This window comes from Pongo pygmaeus, chromosome 13, assembly GCF_028885625.2.
Source record: "Pongo pygmaeus isolate AG05252 chromosome 13, NHGRI_mPonPyg2-v2.0_pri, whole genome shotgun sequence".
NCBI lineage: Eukaryota > Metazoa > Chordata > Mammalia > Primates > Hominidae > Pongo > Pongo pygmaeus.
In genome coordinates this window covers 104,857,419-104,884,085 of record NC_072386.2, presented here as the reverse complement: position 1 = coordinate 104,884,085, position 26,667 = coordinate 104,857,419, and the positions used below count along the sequence as shown (strand labels likewise).

At 50.2% G+C, this 26,667-nt stretch overlaps 1 protein-coding gene across 10 annotated transcripts in view; it reads left to right on the top strand.

The window, feature by feature from the left end:
- The window catches only part of AKNA (AT-hook transcription factor), a 63,034-nt gene extending 37,687 nt beyond the window's left edge, over positions 1 to 25,347 (top strand). For 8 of the 10 annotated variants that reach the window (XM_054500713.2, XM_054500712.2, XM_063649844.1 and 5 more), the window contains 13 exons: positions 922 to 1,088; positions 1,190 to 1,393; positions 2,823 to 3,069; positions 4,227 to 4,333; positions 5,058 to 5,269; positions 10,453 to 10,615; positions 13,584 to 13,760; positions 14,720 to 14,835; positions 15,496 to 15,642; positions 17,695 to 17,790; positions 19,379 to 19,498; positions 19,782 to 19,974; positions 24,158 to 25,347. In XM_054500713.2, coding sequence (XP_054356688.1) covers positions 922 to 1,088; positions 1,190 to 1,393; positions 2,823 to 3,069; positions 4,227 to 4,333; positions 5,058 to 5,269; positions 10,453 to 10,615; positions 13,584 to 13,760; positions 14,720 to 14,835; positions 15,496 to 15,642; positions 17,695 to 17,790; positions 19,379 to 19,498; positions 19,782 to 19,974; positions 24,158 to 24,410 — 2,202 coding nt within the window. In that variant the 3' untranslated portion in view covers positions 24,411 to 25,347. The remainder of the gene's footprint in view (positions 1 to 921; positions 1,089 to 1,189; positions 1,394 to 2,822; positions 3,070 to 4,226; positions 4,334 to 5,057; positions 5,270 to 10,452; positions 10,616 to 13,583; positions 13,761 to 14,719; positions 14,836 to 15,495; positions 15,643 to 17,694; positions 17,791 to 19,378; positions 19,499 to 19,781; positions 19,975 to 24,157) is intronic. The other 2 variants (XM_054500714.2, XM_054500716.2) reach the window with 1 other exon arrangement.
- Positions 25,348 to 26,667: the final 1,320 nt, after the last annotated feature.

The window sequence follows — 26,667 nt, the reverse complement described above, 5'->3', positions numbered from 1 at the left end:
CCGTGAGAGGGAAGGGAGACATGGATGGCTCCAGGTTTCTAGCTTGTAGTACTGCACAGATAATGAGGTGAAACCTAGACAAGAGCCCTATAGGAAAGGGGCTTTGTAGAAGGCTGTCTGACCCACACCACGACCCCTTGAGAGACAATCACTATCTCCGTTTTGCAGGCCAGCAAATTGAGTGTAGTGCATTCACACAAATGACAGTGGTGGGGTCTCTATGCCTCCCAAATCCTGTTGCCTGTGCTGCAAAGACTTGTCTGTTGAGGATGGGAGCAGGAAAGAGGGCCTGGCATGCTGGGTAGGGTGGGACACAGGTAGGACATCCCTGACAGCTGAGGTCATGCTGGCCCCATGGTTTGGGGCAAATCTTATGCTGTGCTCTGGCCTAGAGGGTAGGAAAACTCTACCAGGTGCCACTACACACATGAATGGGGAGAAAACCTGAGTACAGTATCTTGAGGGGCCCTCAGGCTCCTGCAGTGAAGGTATTGCAGGGGGCTGGGGGGGCCATACTGGAACGGATGGGGGTCAGGAGAGTTAACTCTGGCAGGAAATCTAGGTTCAAATCTCAACTCTGCTCCTTGTTTCTGTTGACTTTGGGCAAATCATTTGAGCATGAGTTACCTGTCTGTAAAATGGGTTGTAATAATCGTAGGTACTGGTGGGGTTGTTGTGACATGATATCTGTATGGTGCCTGGCACACAGTAGGTGCTCAATTCATGGCAGCCAGTATCGAAGACCACACAGCACAGCCCAGTCTCCATAGTTTACACATTCATAAAAGGGTGGTGGGCTTAGTGAGTCTAATGTGCTTCTTACCCCTCAGTCCTCAGCTCGAGCCTGGCAGGAGGTTAAGTGCTTAAAAGTGGTGTTTAAGTATCTGCTGAATCTCTGTCTCTCCATCTTTCTGACCCCAGCCTGCTACCACCACTGCCACCGCCAGCACTGGCCCCTGCCCATTGCACGTAAATGTGGAGGTGAGCTCTGGCAACAGTGAGGTGGAGGACAGGCCACAGGACCCCCTGGCCCGACTCAGGCACAAGGAGCTACAGATGGAGCAAGTTTACCATGGCCTCATGGAGCGGTGAGTGCCACCTGGACCTGACCAGGGTGTCTGGCCAGCATCTGGATCTTGGCTGTCCCCCAGTGGGCAGAGGTCATGCCCCTCTGTGTGTTCTTCTGCAGGTATCTCAGTGTGAAGTCTCTCCCAGAAGCCGTGAGAATGGAGGAGGAGGAAGAAGGAGAGGAGGAGGAGGAGGAGGAAGAGGGGGGAGGTGACTCCCTGGAAGTTGATGGGGTGGATGCAACTCCAGGGAAAGCAGAGGCCACCAGAGTCCTCCCAAGGCAGTGCCCGGTGCAGGCTGAGAAAAGTCATGGGGCTCCCCTGGAGTAAGTCACTGAGCCTTTCCTGCAGAATGTTTGCTTCCACCCTAAAACCACAGGGGTGATCACTGTCAGAGTGAATAAAATAGCGCTTCACAGTTTAGACATTGCTTACCTGTCCTGCCTCTTCAAGTGAGGAATGTATACCGCTGATAGCCCTTGAAATGATTTTGGGTAGTGTGGGACATGATTTTCAGTAGGACACATGCAGTATTAAAGAACATTATTCTCAGCTGGGCACAGTGGCGCATGCCTGTAATCCCAGCATTGAGGGAGGCCAAGGCAGGTGGATCACTTGAGCCCAGGAGTTCAAGACTAGCCTGAGCAAAATGGCAAAGCCCCATCTCAACAAAAAATACAAAAATTAGCCAGGCATGGTGGTACATGCCTATAGCCCTAGCTATCTGGGAGGCTGAAGCAGGTGGATCTCTTGAGCCCAGGAGGCGGAGATTGCAGTGAGCTGAGATTGGGCCACTGCACTCCAGCCTGGGTGACAGTGTGAGACCCTGTCTCAAAAAAAAAAAGAAAAAAGAATATCATTCTCTTTTTCTGTCTCTGACCTTCTAATGATGCCAAGGAGAAAGTCTCAGTTAGTGCTGTGGTGTCTTTTTTCTTTTTCTTTTTTTGTGCTTTAAGTTCTAGGGTACACGTGCACAACATGCAGGTTTGTTACATATGTATACATGTGCCATGTTGGTGTGCTGCACCCATTAACTCGTCATTTAATATTAGGTATATCTCCTAATGCTATCCCTCCCGCCTCCCCCCACCCCACAACAGGCCCCGGTGTGTGATGTTCCCCTTCCTGTGTCCATGTGTTCTCATTGTTCAATTCCCACCTGTGAGTGAGAACATGCGGTATTTGGTTTTTTGTCCTTGTGATAGTTTGCTGAGAGCTGTAGTGTCTTTAATGCCTCTCTTGAACTTCTGTGGAAAAAGAGAGAGAGACAGTGTAAGAGCACACAAGGCCTAGAGCATTTAGCAGGCAAATGGATCTATCTAGTATATGATAATATTCAGGTTTCTCATATTTATCCTCAAAGTTAGTTTCTGTTTGTCATGTGACACACCGATCTTCTGTTTTGAATAGTGATCTAAAATCTTTGGAGTAGATGGAAGTTTATGGAAATGCCTGAAATAGGGAAGGTGGTATGCAAACTCCTTAAGTCTGGGAAATGCTGCTTTAACATTTCCTCTTTGGTGTTGGGTGGGTTTTGTTGGCATCCACATTTTACAGTTGAGAAAAGTGAGGTTGAGAGAGGGGAAGTGCCTTGCCCTAGGTCACACAGCTAGAAGGTGGCAGATCCAGGATGGGCAGCCAGGGATGTCTGACTCCAGAGCTTGTGCCCTGGGCTGCTTGGCTCCCAGGACAGGCCAACCCCTGCGTCAGGGCTGCCCGGCAGAGCTCAAGGATGGTCTTTTCTTCCCATGCCAGGGAGGCCACGGAGAAGATGGTATCTGTGAAGCCACCAGGTTTCCAGGCATCCCTGGCTAGAGACGGGCACATGTCAGGCCTGGGCAAGGCTGAGGCAGCCCCTCCAGGCCCTGGCATGCCACCCCACCCTCCAGGCACCAAGTACGCAGCATCCCACCAAAGTAGTATGACCAGCCTGGAGGGAAGCGGCATCTCTGAGCGCCTTCCACAGAAGCCTTTGCACCAAGGCAGTGGGCCCCACCTGGAGGTAAGTCTCCACATGGGGAAAGTAAGTTAGACACTTGGATCCTGGGGATTCGAGCTCATCATACAGACGGGAGCGTGATGCGATGTGTTAGCGGGTGGAGATGGAGACCTGCCCAGCTCACACAGATGGTGGTGGTGGGAGCAGACGGACCCAGGTGTCCTGCCTCCTAGCTCCCAGCGTTTCTGTGGGACCTCATTGATCTAGACACATGGGGGAATGGGCCCAGAACCTCAGGGTCATTCCTGGGTCTTCTCAACTTTCTGCTTCTGGGTCTTTCCTTGTGCTACTCCTTCTTGGAATACTTGCTGCTCCTGTCCCTGCCAGCCACAATCCCACCTGACATGCAGGACTTATGCCCAGTGCCACCCCACAAACCTGTCCCTCTTCCAGAGCTCTTGCTTGTCCTCTGAGAGCTTGCAACCCATTGCTTATACTTCTCTGAGCCTGCCCATCACAGCTGGAGAGGCTAGTTCTATGCTCTTTAGAGCAGACATTGCTGCTGCAAAGTCACAGGCCACTATGGAAATGTGACTGTCATAGAATAATGCATATATATGCATGCATGTGCACTTATGCACAAACACACACACACACACACACACACACACACGCTTCTGTAGTCCTAACGAGCCCATGGTCAGGATTCTCTGCACTAGACATGAACTCAGCGAGGGCAGGCGCCTGTGTTGCTCTGTTTGTGTTGTTTGTGCCATGTGTTAAACCCAGCGGGTAGGACCTGTACATATTTGATGGTCTCATTTTTCCAATGCCTTGGGCCTGAGCATTTCCACTGTCAGGTAAGACCATAGTATTCCAGGCCTAAGCCAGGAGACACTGGAAATAAGGCTTTCTCCCTCTCCCCTTGCTAGTCCTTGTCCATGGCCTTGTCTCTCCCAAGGGCTCTGGCTGCCACCCCTCAGGGAGGCAGCACTTGCTGAGGGTCCTCCTGGGGTGCAGAGTCCCTGCTGGTAGCCAGATTCTTGTGCTGAGGCCTGAGAGCCTGAGAGCCCTCACTCCTGGGCCTGGCTGTTGAGAGCTGGTCCAGCATCCCTGGGGTGTGAGCCTCTGGGAGGTGAGGCCAGGCCAGGATTTGGGAAGGGCTTCCCAGTGTGCCTTGGACACATTCCTCAGACATAAAGGGATACTGCCTCTTTCAGGAGACCTGGATGGCGTCCCCGGAGACAGACAGTGGCTTTGTGGGCTCAGAAACAAGCAGAGTTTCACCCCTCACTCAGACTCCAGAGCACCGGCTCTCCCACATCAGGTATCCTGGGATCCCGCCGTTGTCCCGTCAGTGCCACATTCCTGGGACAGCCTGGGAATCACAGTGCCTGTGATGGCCCAGAGTAAGAGAGGATGGTCTGTCCATTCACAGGGCCTCATTTCATCCCCTAACCATGATTTCTTGTTCCCATGTTATGGACAGAGGAAACAGCTTCAGAGAGGGGAGTGACTAGTCCAGCCTCACATAGCTAATTTGCGACAGACTGGGAAATTCATTTTTGTTGAGCAAATGAATGGGTGAATGAATAAAAACTACAGGGAGGGCACTGTGAGGTGAACGGAAGACAAGGACAAAGGGCACTCAGGGTGGCTACATGGAACCCAAACGGAAGGGAGAAGGCGGAGGGGACGGGGTGAAGAGTGGAGGGATGGAGCCTCCAAAGCTGGGTGCAGGCCCTTCAGGAGGCCCACATGGCAACCCAAGGGTGCATGCAAAGGAAGGATTAGAAATCCTATTTCTCTTTATGTATTCTACACATAAACTGAGCTTTATTATTTTGCATATTGGGTTGGCCAGTGTACAGTTTATAAAGAAGTGGGCATCTAATGTGTGTGTGTGTCCTTGGAAATATTGTACCACCCGAGATGCAAAGTTGCAAAGGATGGGAGCTTATTGGGTTAGCATGTGGAGGGGCTCAGATGCTGCCACCTGAGTGTCTCACTCTGTGTGACCCCTGTGTGTCCCTTCCTCCACGGTCCCCCAGCACAGCTGGAACATTAGCCCAGCCCTTTGCTGCATCTGTGCCCAGGGATGGAGCTTCCTACCCCAAGGCCAGGGGTTCTCTGATCCCCAGAAGAGCCATAGAGCCCAGCATACCCCGGAGCCGAGCACAGAGGCATCTCTCCAGCCCCAGTGGGCCTCTCCGGCAGAGGGCACCCAACTTCAGCCTGGAGCGGACGTTGGCAGCTGAGATGGGTGAGTGCAGGAGTCTGGCTTGGCCAGAACTGCATGGATTGAAAAATCAAACAGAAAAACTTGCAGAACCCTTTAGGATATGACGTATTAGCCAGGTTCATTGTACTAAAATTTGAAATTACAGATAAGGTGGACAAAAGGGAACAAAAGAAAAAAAATACTCTGGAAACCATCAGTGCTAACGTTTTGGTGTAGAACCCGTGAGCTGTTCTCTGTGCCGATGTAAATGTGTGTTTGTTTACACATACTGTCATGCACTGCATAGCAACATTTTGCTCAACGACAGACAGCATGCACGGCAGTGGTCCCATAAGATTTTCATGGAGCTGAAAATTCCTTTGGTAGTGATGTTGCAGTCATTGCAGGACAACACTTCACTCACATGTTTGTGGTGATGCTGGTGGAAACAAACCTACTGCGCTGCCGGTCACATGAAAGTACAGTACCAGCCGGGTGCGGCGGCTCCTGCCTGTAATTCCAGCACTTTGGGAGGCCGAGGCAGGCAGATCACCTGAGGTCAGGAGTTCGAGACCAGCCTGGCCAACATGGTGAAACCCCGTCTCTACTAAAAATACAAAAAATTAGCCAGGCGTGGTGGCAGGTGCCTATAATCCCAGCTGCTCGGGAGGCTGAGGCAGGAGAATTGCTTGAACCCGAGAGGTGGAGGTTGCAGTGAGCTGCAATCGCGCCATTGCACTCTAGCCTGGGCAACAGAGCGAGACTCTGTCTCAAAAAAAAAAAAAAAAAGTACAGTACAGGCCTGGCTTGGTGGCGGCTTATGCCTGTAATCTCAGCACTTTGGGAGGCCAAGGTGGGAGGATCACTTAAGGCCAGGATCACCTGTGGCCAACATGACAAAATCCCGTCTCTATTAAAAATACAAAAGTTAGCCAGGCGTGGTGGCTTACGACTGTAATCCCAGCTACTCAGGAGGCTGAGGCATGAGAATCGCTTGAACCTGAGAGGTGGAGGCAGAGGTTTCAGTGAGCTGAGATCGCACCACTGCACACCAGCCTGGGTGACAGAGCAAGACTCTGTCTCAAAAAAAAAAAAAAAAAGGTACAGTATAGCACCTACAATTATGTACAGTACATAATACTTGATAACTAATGACTCTGTTACTGGATTATGTATTTACTATACTTTTAATCATTATTTTAGAGTGTATTTCTTCTACTTATTTTAAAAATGTTAACTATTAAATAGCCTCAGGTAGTCCTTCGGGAGTTATTCCAGAAGAAGGCGTTGTTATCACAGATGACAGTGCTATTATTGCCCCGGAAGAACAAGATGTGGAGGTAGAAGACAGGGATATTGATGACCCTGACCCTGTGCAGGCCTAGGCTAATGTGTGTGTGTGTGTCTGTGTGTGTGTGTGTGTCTGTGTGTCTGTGTCTGTGTGTGTGTGTGTGTGTGTGTGTGTCTGCATGTGTGTCTGCGTGTGTGTGTGTCTGCGTGTGTGTCTGTGTGTGGGTGTCTGTGTATGTCTGTGTGTGTGTGTCTGTGTGTGTCTGTGTGTGTCTGTGTGTGTCTGTGTCTGTGTGTGTGTGTGTGTCTTAGTTTCTAACAGAAAAGTTTTTAAAGTTTTTAAAAAAAAAGTTAAAAATAGAAAAAAGCTTATAAGGATATCAAAGAAAGTATTTTTGTACTCTACAATTTATTTTTAAGTTAAATGTTATTATGAAAGAGTCAAAAGGTTAAAAACCATTTAAAAGCTTATAAAGTAAAAATGTTACTGTAAGTTAAACTTGATTAATTATTGAAGAAAAACTTTTTTATAAATGTTGTAAATTTAGCCTAAGTGTATGGTGTTTATAAAGTCTACAGCAGTGTACAGTAATGTCCTAGTCCTTCACATTCACTCACCACTCACTCACTGACTCACCCAGAGCAACTTCCAGTCCTGTGAGGTGTACCATTTTTTAAATCTTTTATACCGTATTTTTATGGTCTCTTTTCTAAGTTTAGATACACAAATACTTACCATTGTGTTACAGTTACCTACAGTATTCAGCAGGCAATGTTGTAGAGGTTTGTAGCCTAGAGGTAATGGGCTATTCCATCTGCCTCACATATGTAGTAGGTGTGGGTAATCTATGATGTTTGTGACGTGGTGAAACAGAATAACAATGTGTTTCTGTGAACTTGTACCCAATATTAAGTGATGCATGACTATACTTAAAACAGAAGTGAGGATGAAATTGGAAATCATCATTCTCAGTAAACTATCGCAAGAACAAAAAACCAAACACCGCATATTCTCACTCATAGGTGGGAACTGAACAATGAGAACATATGGACACAGGAAGGGGAACATCACACTTCGGGGACTGTTGTGGGGTGCGGGGAGTGGGGAGGGATAGCATTGGGAGATATACCTAATGCTAGATGACGAGTTAGTGGGTGCAGCACACCAGCATGGTACATGCATACATATGTAACTAACCTGCACATTGCGCACATGTACCATAAAACCTAAAGTATAATAATAATAATAATAATAATAATAATAATAATAAAAGGAAAAATAAATAAATAAATAAAACAGGAGTGAGGCCGGGCACAGTGGCTCACGCCTGTAATCCTAACACTTTGGGAGGCTGAGGCGGGTGGATCACCTGAGGTCAGAAGCTCAAGACCAGCCTGGCCAACATGGCAAAACCCCATCTCCACTAAAAATACAAAAATTAGCCAGATGTGGTGGTGGGCACCTATAATCCCAGCTACTCAGGAGGCTGAGGCAGGAGAATGGCTTGAACCCGGGGGTGGAGATTGCAGTGAGCTGAGATTGCGCCACTTCACTTCAGCCTGGGCAAAAGAGCAAAACTCCATCTCAAAAAACACACACAAAAAAAACAAAAAATGAGATCATTTTATATGTGAATATTTGGCAACCTCCTTTTTTCACTAAATTGTATTATAAACACTTTCCATGTCTATGAAATCTATATGTGATTCAGTTTTTGACCTTTAGAAATACACATGAATTATTTATTGAAATTAAAAAACACCAAAAAGAACTTAAATTGATGAGTTTTTACAAGGTGAACAGAGACCAAGAAACTCAGTATGATCTGAACCCCAGAACCCCACTGAATTCCCCTTCAGTCACTACCTGCTCTCCAAACATAACCACTGTTCTGACTTCTGACACCTCAGATTAGCTGTGCCTAAAAGGTTCATCTTTTTTCTTTTTTGAGACGGAGTCTCGCTCTGTTGTCCAGGCTGGAGTGCAATGGTGCACTCTCTGCTCACTGCAACATCCACCTCCCAGGTTCAAGAGATTCTCCTGCCTCAGCCTCTTGAGAAGCTGGGATTATAGGCACACGCCACCACGCCTGGCTAATTTTTGTATTTTTAGTGGAGATGGGGTTTCACCATGTTGGTCAGGCTGGTCTTGAACTCCTGACCTTGTGACCCGCCCGCCTCAGCCTCCCAAAGTGCTGGGATTACTGGCATGAGCCACCACGCCCAGCCAGTTCATTATTTTAAAAACATTTTTAATTAAACTTTTTTTTTTTTGAGATAGAGTCTCACTCTGTCCCCCAGGCTGGTATGTAGTGGTGCAATCTCAGCTCACTGCAACCTCCACCACTCAGGTTCAAGTGATTCTCCAGCGTCAGCCTCCTGAGTAGCTGGGACTACAGGTGTGCACCACTGCATCCAGCTAATTTTTGTATTTTTAGTAGAAATGGGGTTTCACCATGTTGGCTAGGCTAGTCTCAAACTACTGACCTCAAGTGATCCGCCCGCCTCAGCCTCCCAAAGTGCTGGGATAATAGGTGTGAGCCACCACACCCGGCCTTTAATTAAACTTTTTATTTGGAGATAATTGTAGATTCACATGCAGTTATAAGAAATAATACACAGAGATCCCATGTGCCTTTACTCAGTTTCCCCCAGTGAGACTATCTTGCAAAACTGTAGTACAGTGTCACAGCCAGATGTTGACATTCATGCAGTCAAGATACGGAACATTCCATCACCACAAGGAGCCTCATGCTACACTTTCATAGACACACCCACTTCCCTCCTGCCCCCAGCCTGTCCTTAACCCCTGCCCCCAGCCTGTCCTTAACCCCTGCCCCCAGCCTGTCCTTAACCCCTGCCCCCAGCCTGTCCTTAACCCCTGCCCCCAGCCTGTCCTTAACCCCTGGTAAGCACTAATCTGTTCTCCATTTCTATAATTTTATCATTTCAGAATGTTCCATAAATAGAATCATATACGATGTAACCTTTTGGGATTGGCTTTTCACTCAGCATAATTCTCTGGAGATTTATCTAGATTATTCTGTGTATTAATAGTTAGCTCCTTTATATATTGCTGAGTAGTATTCCAAGGGTTTCATTGCTTTTATTTTTTATTTATTTCTTTATTGTTTTTGAGACAGGGTCTTGCTCTGTCACCCAGGCTGCAGTGCAGTGTCGCCATTATGGCTGACTGCAGCCTTGGCCTCCCTGGCCCAAGCAATCCTCCTGCTTCAGCCTCCCAAGTAGCTGGGACCAAAGGGGCATACCTCCACATCCAGCTAATTTTTTTATATATATAATTTTTTTTTGCAAAGATGGGGTCTTTCTATATTACCTAGGCTAGACTCAAACTTGGCTCAAGCAATCCTCCCGTCTCAGCCTCCCAGAGTGCTGGGATTACAGGCGTGAGCCACCATGTCTGTCCAGTTCATTGCTTTTAATGCAGGGGCCGGATTAGTGGTTTTTAACATTTGGTCACCCATCCCTTTGGGAGATTCGTTAAAAGTTATTAATGCTCTCCCCAGAAACATGCATACATGGAAAGAGGTGACTATAATTTCAGAGGAGGCTCTGAAGCCAGCCCCACAACAACATGGTGAGAAGGTGATCAAGTCTTGGGGGACCCAAGTGAAGAAGTGATTAATTCTTTGCAGGGGAAGTTCCTGAAGACTCAGATGGTGTCATGGTGGGTGGGAGGAGGGGTTCTGGTTAGAAACAGCGGGGCAGGCCCAGCTCAGCACCCCACACTCCCAGCAAAATCTAGATCTTCTGGTTTGGAGGCCAGTGTGGGTCATTGGCCTCATCAGGAGCTTCCTTTTGACCTTGAACTAGGCACCGTCTCTTCACTTCCCCCATCATTCCACCTGCACAAGTGTGAGCTTGGAAGTTCTCTCTGCTTAAACTCACTTTGGGTTCTCTCTCTGCCTCCCTAGCGGTTCCTGGCTCAGAGTTTGAGGGGCACAAACGGATTTCTGAACAGCTCCTTCCCAGCAAGACAATCAGCCCACCCGCAGCCCCCGCCCCTGCCGCTGCCCCTTTACCCCGTGGACCAACAGAGACCATCCCCAACTTCCTGCTCACCAGGGCAGGGCGAGAGTAAGTTAGACACTTGGATCCTGGGGATTCGAGCTCATCATACAGACAGGAGCATGATGTGACGTGTTAGCGGGTGGAGGTGGAGACCTGCCCAGCTCACACAGATGGTGGTGATAGGAGCAGACGGACCCAGATGTCCTGCCTCCCAGCTCCCAGCGTTTCTGTGGGACCTCATTGATCTAGACATCGAGGACACTTCTCCAGCCAGTGGAATATGACCTAAAGATTCACCTTTCTGGTGCTGACATTTCTCCCCTCTCTCTCCATCATCTCCTTTCCAAGACAAGCCTGTCCTTTCCAGGGCTATCTTTTCTGCAATTTGCCCATTGATTGTATGGACCAAGAAGCTACTGCCTTCTGAGTTTTTCTTTTCTTTTTTTGGTTCGTGTGCATTTTTTCTACTAAGAAAGTTCCACTTCCTTGGTTGAACAGAAATGGTAAAATCTCTTGGTCAGTTCTCTCACACCTCCTCTTAGTTGCTTTTGGCCAATGATCACTCACATGCCCTTGCTGGAGCGGGTGTCTGTCCCGGGATGCGCTGGGGAGACTGCTCAGTGGTGGCCCAGCCAAGGCTTCTTTGGCTCGAACAGGCATGAGGCTGTCATGTTGCCTACGTGCAAAGTTGTGTCCAGCTGCTGGCGTTTGGCTTCCTTGTCTGAATTTAGTAAGTCTACCCCTGCATGCTCCCCTGACATCAGTAGAGGAATTAGAGGCTTGTTTGTATAGGGTATGCCAGCCCTTGGGAATACAATAGTGGACAAGACTCTATCCTAGGCCTCATAAGGCTTACCATCTTGTAGGATGAACAGACAAAGAAACAGGCAGTGGCGCCCTCCATTGTGATAAGTACAGTGATGGCAGAGGACTAAAGGACTGTGGGAGCACAGTGAAGGAGCATCTAGTCCAGTTAGAGGCTTCAGGGAGGGCTTCCTGGAGGAAGTGGTATCTCAGCAGACATCAGAAGGAAGAGAGGTAGAAGAGTATCTTCAGCATAGGGAATGGCATGTGCAAAGGCCTAGAGGTGAGAGAGTGCCCATCACCTTGGAGGAGCTAAACGGTCAGCCAGATCCTCTAGTGTGAGGGGGTGGGGTGTTGAGCAGTTAAGGAAGAGAGGGGTAGAGAGGAGAGACCTATGGGAGATGCTACAGGGCCTGAAGTCCATGGGTGAGGGGAGACGTTCACTGCATATTCCGTGAGTGCACAAAGGCTGAGAGGACAGGGAAGGGGATTTTAAGCAGGGACGTAGCATAGGCAGGTTTATGTTTTAGAGTTCTCTGGCCACCAGCAGGGTGAGAACGGAGGCCAAGAGACTGCTGAGAAGGCTGCCGCATCCAGGAGAGAGATGATGGGGACTGGGTTCTCGGGGAGGGCCCCTGCGGAGGGGAAGAAGGGATTCATTTGGGAAGAGGTATTTTGGAAGTTGGGCCCATGAGACTTGGTAGCTGATTAACTTCAGGGATGTTCAGGGAAGGAGAGGGTCTAGGTCTAGAGTGACTCAGATTTCTGTCTGGCCAGTCAGGTAGATGCTGATGCCATGTGCAGAAACAGGGGAGTAAGTTTGCAGAGAAAGATGAATGTTAAGTGCCAGCTGGCACTCAGTAAGAAACTAAAGAGTTACGTCAGAGAGACTGAGATACCCAAGTGGCTGACTCACACCCCCGGCCTGGTAAGTCTTTTTTTTAGTGCCTTCTGACTGGGAGCCAGAGCTCTCCCTTGCAGGAGTTAACTGGGGGCGGGGAGATGTCACTTTCCAGTAGCCACCTCCCACCCTTGCCCTCGTGGCTTTGCCTCAGAAACACCAGCAAGCGTCTCCCTGGGGATTACCAAGGGAACCCGCTGCCCTCAGACACACACATTCAGCGCTGGGGCACAGCCAGGAAGAGGCCTCCACTCCTTCTGACACACTCGTGTGAGCGCTCATGTCTGCTGGAGGCAGCACCAGGGGACACTCACCCAGGAGTCCAGGGGCCACCAGGCAAGAACGGCCCCAGTGGGAATTCCCACCCCAGAAGCCAGACCAAGGAGTAGATGTGGAGCCTGCATCAGCCGGGAGGGTGGCTTTGCTGAGCCCGGCTCTAACGCTGCTCTGTGGTTGAGGGGGTCTTGTGGGGAGGGGTATCTGGGTGGGATTGTCTGCTGCGGTGTCAGCAATGCCCACAAAACAAGACCCTGAAGATGCAGGGACTGATTGGAGAGAAACGCAAACAGGATTTACTCCCTCAATGCTGGCGGCTGGAGGTTGGACCATGTTGGGGGTTTCACCAGGATTTACTACAGCCTTGCAGACAGCTTCCAGCCTGCTCTCAGTCAGCCCTCCCAGTTCAGGTGGTGCTAGGAAGCATCGAGGTGTCTCCCTGTCCGCTCTCCACTCACAGCGCTTTATTCTGCTCCGTCTCAGAGCCCAGATCCACTGCAGTACTGTTTCCTGAGCACCTACAAGGTGCAGGGCCTCAGGGGTTATAAGACAGGAAGCCCGCTTCCTTCTTGTCTGCTGGCAGCTCACTGCCTGTGTGGGGAGATGGTTGACAAGCATCTTCTGCCAGGTCTGGAGGGATGGGCTTGCACGGTGGCAGGAAGAGGAGCTGGGCCTGGACAGAGAGTGAAGGTTGGTATTTTATGGCAGAACTGTAGCTAGGGCCCTCTTTATGCTGCATCCTCATCTCCACCTCGAGAATTTGTCACTGGTGTTTCTGAACAGCTACTCAGACCCCATGTGTTAGGAAGGGAAAACTTCAAAGAAAGGTTCTGTTTTGTTCACTGAATGCACAGGGACATGAACTCAGAAAGGTGTCAAGTTGTGTAGCAAGAAAAGTGTTGCACAGGAAAGTTCTAGAATCATTTGACAGCAGAGATAGACCCTGTTCCCACTGTGAAGGGACAAAGGCTGCTGCATCCTGGCATACTCGGGTGGCTGCAGCTCTGTTCCTCATGCCTCTGTTCTTTGTTTCTGTCTCCACTCCAACCCCAGCCAGGCCATCTGTGAGCTGCAAGAAGAGGTGTCCCGGCTCCGTCTGCGGCTGGAGGACAGCCTGCACCGGCCACTCCAGGGCAGCCCGACACGCCCAGTGTCTGCCTTTGACCGCCCCACCCGGACCCGCGGCCGGCCAGCAGACTCCCCAGCCACCTGGGGCTCCCATTGTGGCAGGTGGGTGACCTCAAAACTCCCACCTCTGTCCTGGTGGCAGCTACAGAAGATAGTCTTGGCTGGCCTCTGGCTCTCCCCAGACATATGGACTCAGGCACTGCCACATCCCTCTCTCACTCATTCATTCATTCACTGTTGAATTTGTTCACTGTGCAGTATTTGCTGCACAAAAGAATATATAAACCTCTATGTTAATAATAAAGAATATGCCGGGCGCAGTGGCTCACGCCTGTAATCCAGCACTTTGGGAGGCTGAGGCGGGCAGATCACGAGTTCAGGAGTTCGAAACCAGCCTGACCAACATGGTGAAACCCTGTCTGTACGAAAAACACAAAAATTAGCTGGGCGTGGTGGTGTGCGCCTGTAATCCCAGCTACTCAGGAGGCTGAGGCAGGAGAATTGCTTGAAACCGGGAGGCAGAGGTTGCAGTGAGCTGAGATTGTGCCACTGCACTCCAGCCTGGGCAACAGAGAGAGACTCTGTCTCAAAATAATAGTAATAATAATAATAATAATAATATAATAAAGAATAATACAGTGAATATCCCTGGACCCACCACCCAACCAAAGAGTTAGAACATTGCCAGGATGCCTACGTTCTCACCCACTAATTTGGTGTTGGTTCATTTATGACAATGACATAAAATCAGCTGGCTTCTTTTGAGTCTTTCTATGGGAGGGCACTTGATAAAGGGTTTTATGAACATTTTCTCATTAATCGTTTTATAACCCTCTGAGGTAATTGCTCTTATTATCCCCACTTGACAAATGAGGAAACTGAGGGTCAGAGAGGCTCAGAGCCATTTTCTGTGAAACTGACTTCAGAGTCTGGCTTTGACTTCTATACTCTCTTCCTTCCATCGTGTTAGAGCATTTCTCCAGGTTGAGCTTCTCACAAATAACCTTTAAAGGCCGCACAAAACCTCATCTAATGACATCATCTCTCTTTCCTTTTGCTAGTAAATCCACAGAGAGATTGCCTGGTGAGCCTAGAGGTGAAGAGCAGATTCTCCCTCCAGGAAGGCAGCGAGCCAGGTCTTCCTCAGTGCCTCGGGAGGTGCTCCGACTGTCCCTGAGTAAGTGACCACCTGCAAAGGCTGATTTCCAGAGGCCACAGTCTGAGCATGTTGGCTCAGTGGTCAGGGACCACAGCAACAGTATTCAAGGAAACTTGGAGAAGGGTTTTTGTGCATCTGTTTTAGGATATTATAGTGCTGTGAAGCACAGAGCCCTTCTAATGTCCTGCACACCTACTGTATGTAGGGTGTCTGTAAGGGCTTTGTAGCTGCCGTCTTGCTTAACCTCCACTGCAAGATGGTCATATTATCCACATTTCACAGATAAGGGCGCTGAGGCCCAGTGAGCGCAGGGGATGTGCTAAAGGATCAGGGCTCTGGAGTCAGTAGCCGGGATCAACCAAGCTCCCCTCCACTTGTCCTTGGCCGAGTTTTTTACCTGCTCTGAGCAGTTAAAGGGACAGCTCACCATGCAGTTATAACAGTGTCCACATCGTGGGATTGCTGTGAAGGTGCCCAACACGGCACACACAGAGCGTCTAGACTAGTGCTTGGCACGGGGGCAGGGTTCTGGAAATGCCAGCTGTTACTCCTAAGGGGGAGATTGGGGATTAAAACCCAGGCATCCACCCCAGAGCCTAAACTCATGGTATACCCACTCCTTGAGAAGTGTGACCCCCACCCCTTGCCCCGTCTGATGCCCCACCTTTTCTACCCCAGGTTCAGAATCTGAGCTGCCCTCCCCACCACTGTTCTCTGAGAAGAGCAAGACCACCAAGGACAGTCCACAGGCAGCTCGGGATGGAAAGAGAGGGGTGGGCAGTGCTGGATGGCCAGACAGGGTCACCTTCCGAGGCCAATACACAGGTAGGTCAGGAGGGAGGGCCGGGATGGGTGCAGCTCCTGGCGTCAGCGGGGGCTCCTCTGTTATGAGAAGCCCTTTCCATATACCCAGTGGGCCATTCAAATATCATTTTCTATCAGTTCTGTGATATGAAAACCAGCAGGGAGCATTGCCTCCATGAATCTCGGTGCACTTGTTCATTCATTCATTCATTCATTCAGCAAACACTTTCTGATGCCTCCCCTTTGCCAGGGCCCATGCTTGGTTCTGGGAAATCTGTTCAGCTGGTCGATCCTAAAGAAGTTCTGATCACCTGCGTTTTCCGGCTCGGAGCATACAGGGTGGACACTGAATTGGATGTGCCATTTGCGCCTGGCTTCCTTCAGGTTCTCCTTTCCAGAGGGCCCCTGTGTCTCAGAAGTAGGACCTGGCACAGAGTAAAGACTTGAGATGACACATGGTAGCATTTCAAGTGCTTATAACATTAACGCAAAAATATGGGTTGGGTGTGGTGGCTCACACCTCTAATCCCGGCACTTTGGGAGGCCAAGGTGGGAGGATCACCTGAGATCAGTAGTTCAAGACCAGCCTGGCCAATGTGACAAAACCCCATTTCTACTAAAAATACAAAAAAAAAAAAATTAGCTGGGTGTGGTGACAGGTGCCTGTAATCCCAGTTATTTGGGAGGCTGAGGCACAAGACTCTCTTGAACCCAGGAGGCAGAGATTGCAGTGAGCCGAGATCGCGCCATTGCACTTCAGCCTGGGTGACAGTGAGACTCCATCTCAAAAATAAATAAATATGTGTATATATGGATATGGTTCTCACCTTCATGAATCTGACTGTAGCAGAGAAGGTGATAACCAATAGGTAATTATAGTAAAGGCATCGTCTCTCACAGACACCTTGCAGAAGAGGGAGGGCTGCTGACCTCAGATTCTGGGGACAAGGCAAGAGGCCAGAGGCACACTCTGCTCCATGGAGCGTAATGAGGGAGTCGACAGAAGCCAAGGAATTAGAAACGACAGTAGCAGGAACACCTCCAAGCTCACTGGACAATCTCTCTGTGGACTTACTAGCAAAAGGAAAGAGATAATATCATTGGATGAGGTTTTGTGCAGCCTTTAAAGGTGATCTCAACCCTTAAAAGTGAGCTCAGCCTGGAGAAATGCTTCCAACACAATGAGAGGAAGAGAGTATAGAAGTCAAAACCAAAGACTCTGAAGTCAGTCTCACAGAAAATGGCTCTGAGCCTCTCTGACCCTCAGAGTCCTCATCTGTCACATCGGGAAAATAAGAGCAATTACCTTCAGCGCCACATACACAAAACCAGAACAGCACAGGAGGGAAATGAGATGATGAGACCTCTCCACAGTGGCTTCAGGTGTCACCCAGAAGGCCTTATTTGAAACTCAGGGGTGGGTAAGGCAGGAGGTGGTGGGGCTGGGTGATGTTATTAGAAAGCCACAGTCCGTCCAGCTTTCTAATAACATCAAGTGCTTTCCATCTGCCAGGCACTGGGCGGAGCACGACACGGATACGGCCCCATTCAATTCTCCCAACAAGCCTGTGAAATGGGCGCTATGTTTATCCCCATGTTACAGCCACTCAGAGCATGGGGAGAAAACACCACTGACCCCGTGCCCGAGCCATTCAGATCCAAACCAGCAAGTCGGGGTGTGGGGAATAGCATCACTTGTTCATTTCTTCTTGTTGCTTTGCTTATCATTTCCTCCTGGCCTGCTTTCAAATCCTGACTTAGCCTGGGTGTGTTGGTTGCTACTGGATGTCAGCTGGTTCTAGGATCTGAGATGAAACAGAATAGGAGTCTGGAAAAAGCTTACAATAAACAGACACAAAGATGTTCGGTGATGTATATGTGTGTATGTGTGTCATACTTAAATATGTACATGTTTTACACATGATGTGTGTATGCACACTCAACGTGTGCACACGTGAGAGACAGAGACTATTAAAACCATTTGGAGGAAGAGGAGATCATTATTCCAGAATCCTCCTCAATTTTGCATCCATCCACAGGGCTGATACTGACAGTCCTGGTTTCTTTCCCCAGGCCACGAATACCATGTTCTGTCCCCTAAGGCGGTCCCAAAAGGCAATGGCACAGTCTCCTGTCCCCACTGCCGGCCCATTAGGACCCAGGATGCGGGTAAGGAATGGTACCTGGAAAACTGGCCCAGGCAGCTGTGGCTGCATCTTCTTGCCCTCAGGGGAGTGTGTACTTGACAAGATCTGCCCTGCCCTGAACTTAGCAGTGGGTTATAGGGACAGACCAGGGAAGAGGATTTTTCTGGGTGTCCTGCCATCACATCTGTTGCTTCAGGTGCTGCTGCCTGAAGCCACCCTCCTTGATTTAAAAAGTTCCCGAAGGGTCCTGATAGGTGGGCTCCAGGCAGCAGGGGACCTGGCATCAGTGATTATGTCTTATTCTCCCCTCTATCCTCCCTTCACCCCTCATACTTTCCCCTAAGCCCACAGGGAGGAGTGGCAGAGAGAGCAGTGGCCCAATAATCCAGGCAATGGGTTCTAGTCCCAGTTTTGCCACTGACTTGCTGTGTGACCTTAGGCCAGTTCCTTGACTTCTCTGTACCTCAGTCACCACATCTGTAATGAAAGGATTGGAAGAGATGGTCTCTAGGACTTTTCAAGCAATAGTGATGATAATGACTGATGATAGTGAGCTGCTATTTATTAAGTCCCTCTCTGTAGAGGGTGTCATGTTAAGGGTTTTGCATACATTAATCCTCGCAGTTCTATGAACTAAGTACTGCAGTACTATTACATCCATTTTACAGGCGAGGACACCAAGGCCCAGAGAGATTAAGTAACTTGCCCAAGGACACACAGCTTACAAGTGGTAGAAACAGGATTTGAACCCAGGTCTTTGTGACTCCAAAGTCCCACCTCCTCACCACTATGCTCTGCCTGTGCTAGTGTTAGCGTCCTGACAGGCCTCTCTGTTGATGCATGCATGCATTCATTCATTCATTCATTCATTCATCACTTACCCCTGTGGGGCCCTGGGCCCTGTCCCCAAGGAACACACGACAAAGCAGAGTGGCCAGAGCTGGGGTAGGGGAGCACGAGTGGGGCTGGGGGGGTGCCTGACTCTGCCTGGGTGGGTGGGAGAACTCCCCAGAGGGAGTGGTGGTTGAGCCAAGGCCTGAAAGAGAAACAGACCAGCCCTGGAACTCATCCAGGTGTGGCATTGGGGATTTATGTGGGAAGAGAACAATGGCACCCACTCTCCTCCTGCTCCCTTTTGCCTCTACTGACCCCTCTGGTTCCCCAGGGGACTGTTCTGAGCCACTCCCACGTGGAGAATGGGTCTGTCTCACTGTGGGTGGGGGGGTGGGTGGTGGGCTGCATTTGGGAGAGCCCGGGCTTAGGATCCAAGGACCACTGCTTCCCAGCTCTGAGACCTTGGCAAATTACTTGACGTCTTGGAGCCTTAATTTCCCCATCTGTAAAGTGGGGGAGTGAAGACAGTGGCTAGCCCACTGGCTTGTTGGATTTGATAAAATAATGCAGGAAGGCCCTTAGCAGAGGGCCTGGATCATTAAATGCTTGCTCTCGCTGTCATGGTTGTTGTCAATGTCATCACCCAGATGGAGGCAGCTTGTCCCCTCCGCAGTGGGTCCCGAGGAGAGCTCAGTGCTGCAGAAGGCCTGCATGGGGGCTCCTGATCTGATGATTTAGATGTAATCCTCCCCTGACATCTCTTCCTCCTCTTCTAGGTGGTGCTGTCACAGGGGACCCACTGGGACCGCCTCCCGCTGATACCCTTCAGTGTCCCCTGTGTGGTCGAGTTGTTGGGTCTCCCCCAGAGGCAGATGGTCCAGGCTCAGCCACCTCTGGTAGGGACAAACACTGTTTCTTCTCTTAGCCAGCCCCTCAGCTCTCCTTGACCAGGGTTATTAGACCTGAGTGAGTTTAACTGGGGCAGCTGTTCTTCCAGTCTGGGACAGAGCAACTAGGGCAGAGGATTTGTTCCCCAAAGAGAGACCTCCCCAGCATGGAGTCTTACAGGGTAGGGCCTGTCCAGCTCTCATAGGGGAAGGGCTGGGTGGACCCTCCATCTTTGGCTGGATCTGCCAAGTGATCAGACTCTGTCTCTCTGTGCTGTTCCCTCCCTGATAGGGGCAGAGAAGGCCACCACGAGGAGAAAAGCACCTTCAACTACCAACCCCAAGCAGAGGAGCAAGCAGGCGGGTTCATCGCCACGCCCGCCCCCCGGACTGTGGTATCTGGCGACAGCGCCCCCAGCACCAGCCCCTCCGGCGTTTGCCTACATCTCCTCGGTTCCCATCATGCCTTATCCACCTGCCGCTGTGTAAGAGCCTTCATTCTGACCTTCCCAGCCTCTTTGTATAGATCACTGAATATGTGAGCATTCAGACCTGTGTGGGGTAGCTGAGATGCAGTATACTCCTCCTGTGTTTTATCCCTGCGTGGATAGCATGCGGTAGGAGCCCAACACTCATATAGTCACTCAACAAACCCATGTACCAAGGAGAGTGCTCGGCCCTGGGACCCAGCAGTGAAGGGGACTAGCAAGAGGACCCTGCCCTCCGGGAGCTTATAACTTTATGGAGACTGAGAATCCTAACCATCTTCCATTTTCCTTATGGGTTTTCTCAGCAAGTAAGTGATGAGCACTGGGGTTTTTTTTTTGAATAGACTTTATTTTTTAGGACAGTTTTAGATTTATAGGGAAATTGAGCAGATAGTCCAGAGAGATTCCCACAGTCCTCCTCACTCCTGCACACACAGTTTCCCCTATTATTAATATCTTACATTAATCTGGCACATTGGCTACGTTAGTGAAGCAATATCCATACATTGTTGGTAACTGAAGTTCATAGTTTCTTCAGGCCGTTTTCCTCCAAAGTCCTTTCTCTATTCCAGGATCCCATCCACGATCCCACGTGGTGTGCGATTGTCATGCCTCCTTAGGCTCCCCTCGGCTGTGACAGTTCCTCAGACCTTCCTTGTTTTTGATGACCTGGACATCTTTGAGGAGTCCTGGTTGGGTATATTGTAGGACTTTTTGCACAGATTCTGGACGTAACATCGGTCAAGCCAGGAGAGGCAGGGCAGCCGAGACAGAAGTGGCTTAGGTTTGGAGTTGGCCAGAGCTAGAGTGGAGTCCCATCTGCCCCCTAGTAGCACTGTGGCCTTGGCAAACTAGCTTCCTCTCAGAGCCTCAACTTCCCTGTCTGTTAAATGGGGGAAGAGTCTCAACCACATACTTAATCCTGTGCATGAGGATTAAGTGTGGCATGTGGCAGTAACCAAATGAGAAATGTGTGGAGTTTGTGGTGCTGTGTGGTCACGTGCTCATTGCTGAGCAAATAGTAGCTTCGCCATCACAGAGAATGTTGCTATTGTTCAGTGTTGTCACTAGTAGGAAGAAAAAGGAGTAAAAGTGGGTTCAGCATGATAGGATTGTGCAGGGACAAAAGCCCAGTCCCCAGAGGTAGGAAACCTGTCTTCTTGTCTCAGCTGTCAGCAGCTACTTCTCTGCCTGCTTCCCCTGCTGTGAAATGAATCGATTGGGACTGGATGTCTTCAGTGGCTGTGTTGCCAGAAGCCTGGGTGTGTGGGCAGTGAGGGCCTGCGTCACTGTGAGGGCTGGTGCTTGGTGGAGCAGGGGCCCAAGGCGCCATCCAGCCCTGGTCCTCTATTCGGGGACCAGGCCTATAAATGTGCTTTAAAAATTTTTTTATGTATATGTATTTTCTGAGACAGGGTCTGGCTTTGTCGCCCAGGCTGGAGTGCAGTGGCGCCATCTCAGCTCACTGCAACCCCCATCTCCGAGATTCAAGCTATTCTCATGCCTCCTCCTCTCAAGTAGCTGGGAATACAGGAGTGTGCCACCACACCTGGCTAATTTTTTTGGTATTTTTGGTAGAGACGGGTTTTGCCATGTTGGCCAGGCTGGTCTTGACCTCCTGGCCTCAGGTGATCTGCCTGCCTTGGCCTCCCAAAGCACTGGCATTGCAAGGTGTGAGCCACCGTGCCCGGTCTGTAAATTTGCTTTCTTGCTGCCCTCTCAGCTGAGTCTGAGCAAGTTGTTAAGGAGTCTTCCGCTCCAGCAGAGATGAGAACCAATGCTGCATGCTCAGACCTCCAGCAGACATGGGGGAAAGCACCTGCCAGTGTTCCAACTCATTGATCGGAAAATGTTTTGCCCAGAATTTGGTGACCCCACGGTAGCCATGGAGTCTTTACTTCTCCTGAGGCCCCATTTTATATTCTTCCAGGCTCAGGCCTGTGGGCAGAACTCACCAGGTTGCTGTTTCCAAGTCACGATGGGCGAGTTATACCTGTGCCTCAGTTTCCTTCTCTGTGAAATGGGTTGTGGTGAGGATTGAATGAATTAATGCATGGAAAGCCCATAGTACATAGAAGTTGGCCAATAATGATGGTGCTTCTAATGCTGCTAGAATTTGCGCTGGTGACACCCTGAAGTTTCTCCAGCTGCTGGTCAGCAGGACTGAACGGGCCCAGTGGTTGAGACCAGCGTAGTTTGGAAAGCGGAGTGTGCCTGTGCTGCCCTCTGCTGGGCAGCTGCCCCATAGCCCCTGCAGCCGAGACTTTCCAGCCCGGAGGGACTTTTTCAGTGTTGGCCCTAGGGAGAGTTTTGGGTAACTTTCAGGCCAAGTTGGTCATCAAATTAACAGAAGGTGGGGGTGTATGAAAACCCAGCCCAGATAGTCCCTACTTTTGCAATGGTTCGATTTATGATTTTTCGACTTTACAGCGGGTTTATAGGGGCATAACCCCATCGTAATTTGAGGAGCCTCTGTAGTTACTTACACCAGACAGTCCCTAGAGGAGGGAGTGCAGGCTGCTGTTTATGGGATCCAAGAAGCCCGTTCATACAGTTCAGATTATTTTATCAGCATCTGCTGCTTGCCAATTAGCACACGTTAGATATGTGGGGAGAGTCGGGCCCAGGTGTGAACCCATGGCTGCCCCTTCCAGCTGTCTGACTCTGGGTCTTAGGAGCTCACGTTTATGGAGCACTTACCGGAGCCAGGCAGTGCCAGCTTTTTGCCTGAATTTTCCATCAGCTCTAAGCTGAGAGGTTGCTAACTGTGGTCATTTTAGGTGGGAAAACAGAGGCCTTGCAAAGTGACTTAGCTTGTCCAGCGTCCCATGGCTAGCCCAGCAGAATGACTGGGATTTGAGGCAGGGCTCCAGGGCCTGAGCTGCTAAGGCCAGCGCATTCTACTGCCTCCTGAATCACTTAGCTTCTCTGAGCTCCGCTTTGCTCATCTGTAAAATAAAGATAAAGGCACCAGCTGGTACATGGGTACCAAAGATGAGGATGCCAGCCCTGGGCTAGGCACTGGGTTTAACTGTTGGAGGAACTGTCAGACTGTTTTCCACAGTGGCTCCACCGTTTACATTCCCACCAGCAGTGCTGAGGGTTCCAGTTTCTCCACATCCTTGTCAACACTTGTTGCTATCTGTCCTTTTTGATGTTAGGGGGTGTGCAGTGGGTTTCACTTTGCATTTCCTGATAGCTAAGGATGTGCATCTTTTCCTGTACATATTGTCCGTTTGAATATCTCCTTTGGAGAAATGTCTGTTTGGATCATCTGTTTCTACACACTGTATAATAATGCAAGTTAGACAGTGGGGGCTCAGGAATAAAGCCAGAGTTTACAGTGTGCCGAGTAAGATGCCAATGAATGACTCTGCTGCGTCCTCCTAAACTTATTCCTGATTTAGGTCCATGCTTCTTTATCTCCCTCCTCCACCACACACACCCTTTATTCAACAGTGCTGAGGCCACACCCCCTCTTGCCCACTGCTGGTTTCCTTGAACCCTAAACTTCGTGGCCCTGATGGATGCCATTGTCACCTCTTAGGGAAATCCGTACTTTATCTCAATGGGCTTGTTAGCCCATTCCTGCAGCACTTTAAAACAACACCTCACGTTCATGTAGGAGTGGGCTAGGAAGGATGCCCTTCTACCCACTTCCCAGGACGTGGGGCCAAACCCTCCCACTCCTGCAGAATCCCTATTATTATTAATTATTGCCTATCTCCAGCACCCCATCCTTGGCAAATGGAACCCCCAGATATTCTTCAATGAGGGGGTTTTGCTATCAAGCCTAGGGTGATCCTGGCCTTCCCAAGATCCGGCTCCAAGGAGGTAGCAGGGTCCATGTTTTCTTGTCCCACTGTAACCTCAGAGCCTGGCACACTGGCTGGCATGTACTAGATGGGCAGTAAATCAGATGAACAGGTAGATTGAACATCCTGTCCTTTAACACCTGTTCTGGGTCAGGCACTCATGCTCTTATCTTCCTTCATCTTGCTAAGAAATCCCTGGATGTGTGCCTATTATTCCCATTTTAGAGGGAGAGAAACTGAGACCCAGAGAATAGGAGCCAGTGGCCCAGCTGGCATTTAGAAGGGGGTTGACCCTACACACGGTGCTCCTCGGCTTGTCCTCAGCCCTCCCCATGTGTAACGAGCCCACTCACTTCTCTCCTCAGGTACTATGCGCCCGCAGGACCTACCTCAGCCCAACCAGCCGCCGAGTGGCCACCCACAGCCTCTCCCCCACCAGCCCGGAGACACCGGCACTCCATCCAGCTCGACCTGGGCGACCTAGAGGAGCTCAACAAGTCCCTGAGCCGGGCCGTGCAGGCTGCCGAGAGCGTCCGCTCCACCACCAGGCAGATGAGAAGCTCGCTGTCGGCTGACCTGCGCCAGGCTCACAGCCTGCGGGGCTCCTGCCTCTTCTGACTTCACTGGGGGCCCAGAGACAGATTGGGGGGGTGGGGGGGGTGGGCAGGTGGCCTGCCAAGCCAGGAGTGGGCTGGAGCTGCTGAGGCCCAGAAGGCCTGCATAGTTCCTCACCAGGAGGGTCTCCCTCCAGCACAGGCCCTGCCTGCTCAGTCCCTGTGCTTTCCAAGTGGAGGGGGTGTCAGCTCGGTCACCAAGAGAAGTGACTTTCCAGGAGCACCAGTCCCCTCACAGAGGTGCTGTGAGCGAGGCCTCCTTCGGTCCAGGCAGAACCTCGGGCAGTCTCTCCTGGTCCCGCATGTGTCCAACTCCAGTTAATAATAGGTATTTTATATACAGATGAACAGATATTTTTTTAAACTGGGGAATTTTCCTGATCTTGGGTCCTCCTTAGGGGGCCAGACAAGAAAGGAAAGGCCTGCGGTTTCTGGAGCAAACCTGTCCCTGACCTGTGACCAGTCACTCTGGGGCAAGCATCACTGGGAAGGGCACAGCCGGAGACCTTTCTCCTAGTGACTGGCAGTCAGTGGGGCATTTTAGGATGTCAGGGCCCCAGGGTGACATGTGTCCAGCTTCTCTATGGTAGCAGAGGCCTTTCCCTCAGACAAGCTACAAAGTGCCCAGGATGCCATCCACCACGGTCCCCTTCAGTACCTCACGCATGGTCCCCAGCTTCTCCTAGGATCCCAGTGGCATTTATCAGTGGCCAGCTACCTGCCAGGCCCGGGCTGGGGCACGGTCTGTGGCCATGAGGCCAGGCCGCCTCCCGCACCCCTACCCCGTGGCAGCGCATACCTCTGTATTTCTGGAATGTGTGTGCATCAATGATGTTTGTATATTTGAGGCATTTAAAAATCTATTTTCGTTACGAAGGCAAATGAAGAATGAATATTGATCTTAAAAAAAGAAAAGAAAACAAAAAAAATACCCAAAGCTATCCGTGTCTCTGCTGTATGTCATTAACTTTTGCCTTCAAAGTCAAGTTTATGGGGTGGTAGATTTGATGCCCAGCCAAGCCCTTTCCCGGGGGACCTGTTGAGTGCTCTGCCTGCCTCCCTCTGGTGGCTTCTGTTTCTCCAGTTTTCCCCCTTTTCCCATCTCAGAACCATAAATCTTTCAACAGCGGAGGGCTTTGAGGTGGGGCTGCCTAGCCAAGTCCCTTTTGACTGAGGCCAGAGATGTAAATGAGGCACACAGCAAGTTGCTGTCTACAAGAGCATGCACCTGGACTCTTTCCAGTGCTCCTTTCTTTTGTTTTTCTTTTCTTTTTTTTTTTTTTTTTTGAGACGGAGTTTCGCTCTGGTTGCCCAGGCTGGAGTACAGTGGTGGAATCTCGGCTCACCTCAACCTCTGTCTCCCGGGTTCAAGTGATTGTCTTGCCTCAGCCTCCCGAGTAGCTGGGATTACAGGCATGCGCCACCATGTCCAGCTAATTTTGTATTTTAGACAGGGTTTCTCCATGTTGGTCGGGCTGATCTGGAACTCCCAGCCTCAGCCTCCCAAATTGCCGGGATTACAGGCATGAGCTACGGCGCCCAGCCTTCCAGTACTTTCAGTAGCAAACAGCAGCTGCCATTTAGGGAGCACCTGCTAGACCCTGATCCCTGTGCTAAGCACTGGGCATGTCCTGCTTCCCATAGTCCAGGCGCTAGCCCTCAAGACCCTCACTATGCCCCCCTTTTACTGATGAGGAGAGTAGGGTTCCACTGGGCCATCTACCCAAACTGGTTTGGGAGAGAGCCTGGGTTTAAACTCACATTGGTCTGACCCAAAGTCCACATTCTTTGTTATGTGTGTTTGCTTCCTCTACCTCCATGAGTCTTTTTCTCTTGACCTCTAGTTTCTTCTTCACGTGGCTTTTTCTTCCATGTTCCCCACTTCTTTTCTCCCTGCTCTGCCCATCGTGACTCATTTCTGTTTCATTTTTCAGCGGATCCTCCTGAGTAGGGTTGAAAATGGTGTCTCACTGAAAGTAACACTGAAATGGAAAAACTTCTTGTAGGTTCTGAGCCTTCAGTTCCAGGACATTGTGGGACCCCAGAGGCTGTCCTGTCCGCTTGCCTTCTGAGGACATCAGCTCGGTGTCCCCAGCCTCCGTGCTGTGGGCACAGCAGTGGTTTGGGTGCTGAGCAAAGGATGCTGTAGTCTTGGCCCTGTGGAGCTTGGCTGTTGGAACAGGAGGTACAAAGGGGAGTGGTGCCTGTGGACACAGGACTAGACCCCAGGACATCAGGGCCTCGGGCTCATGGATGGTGTA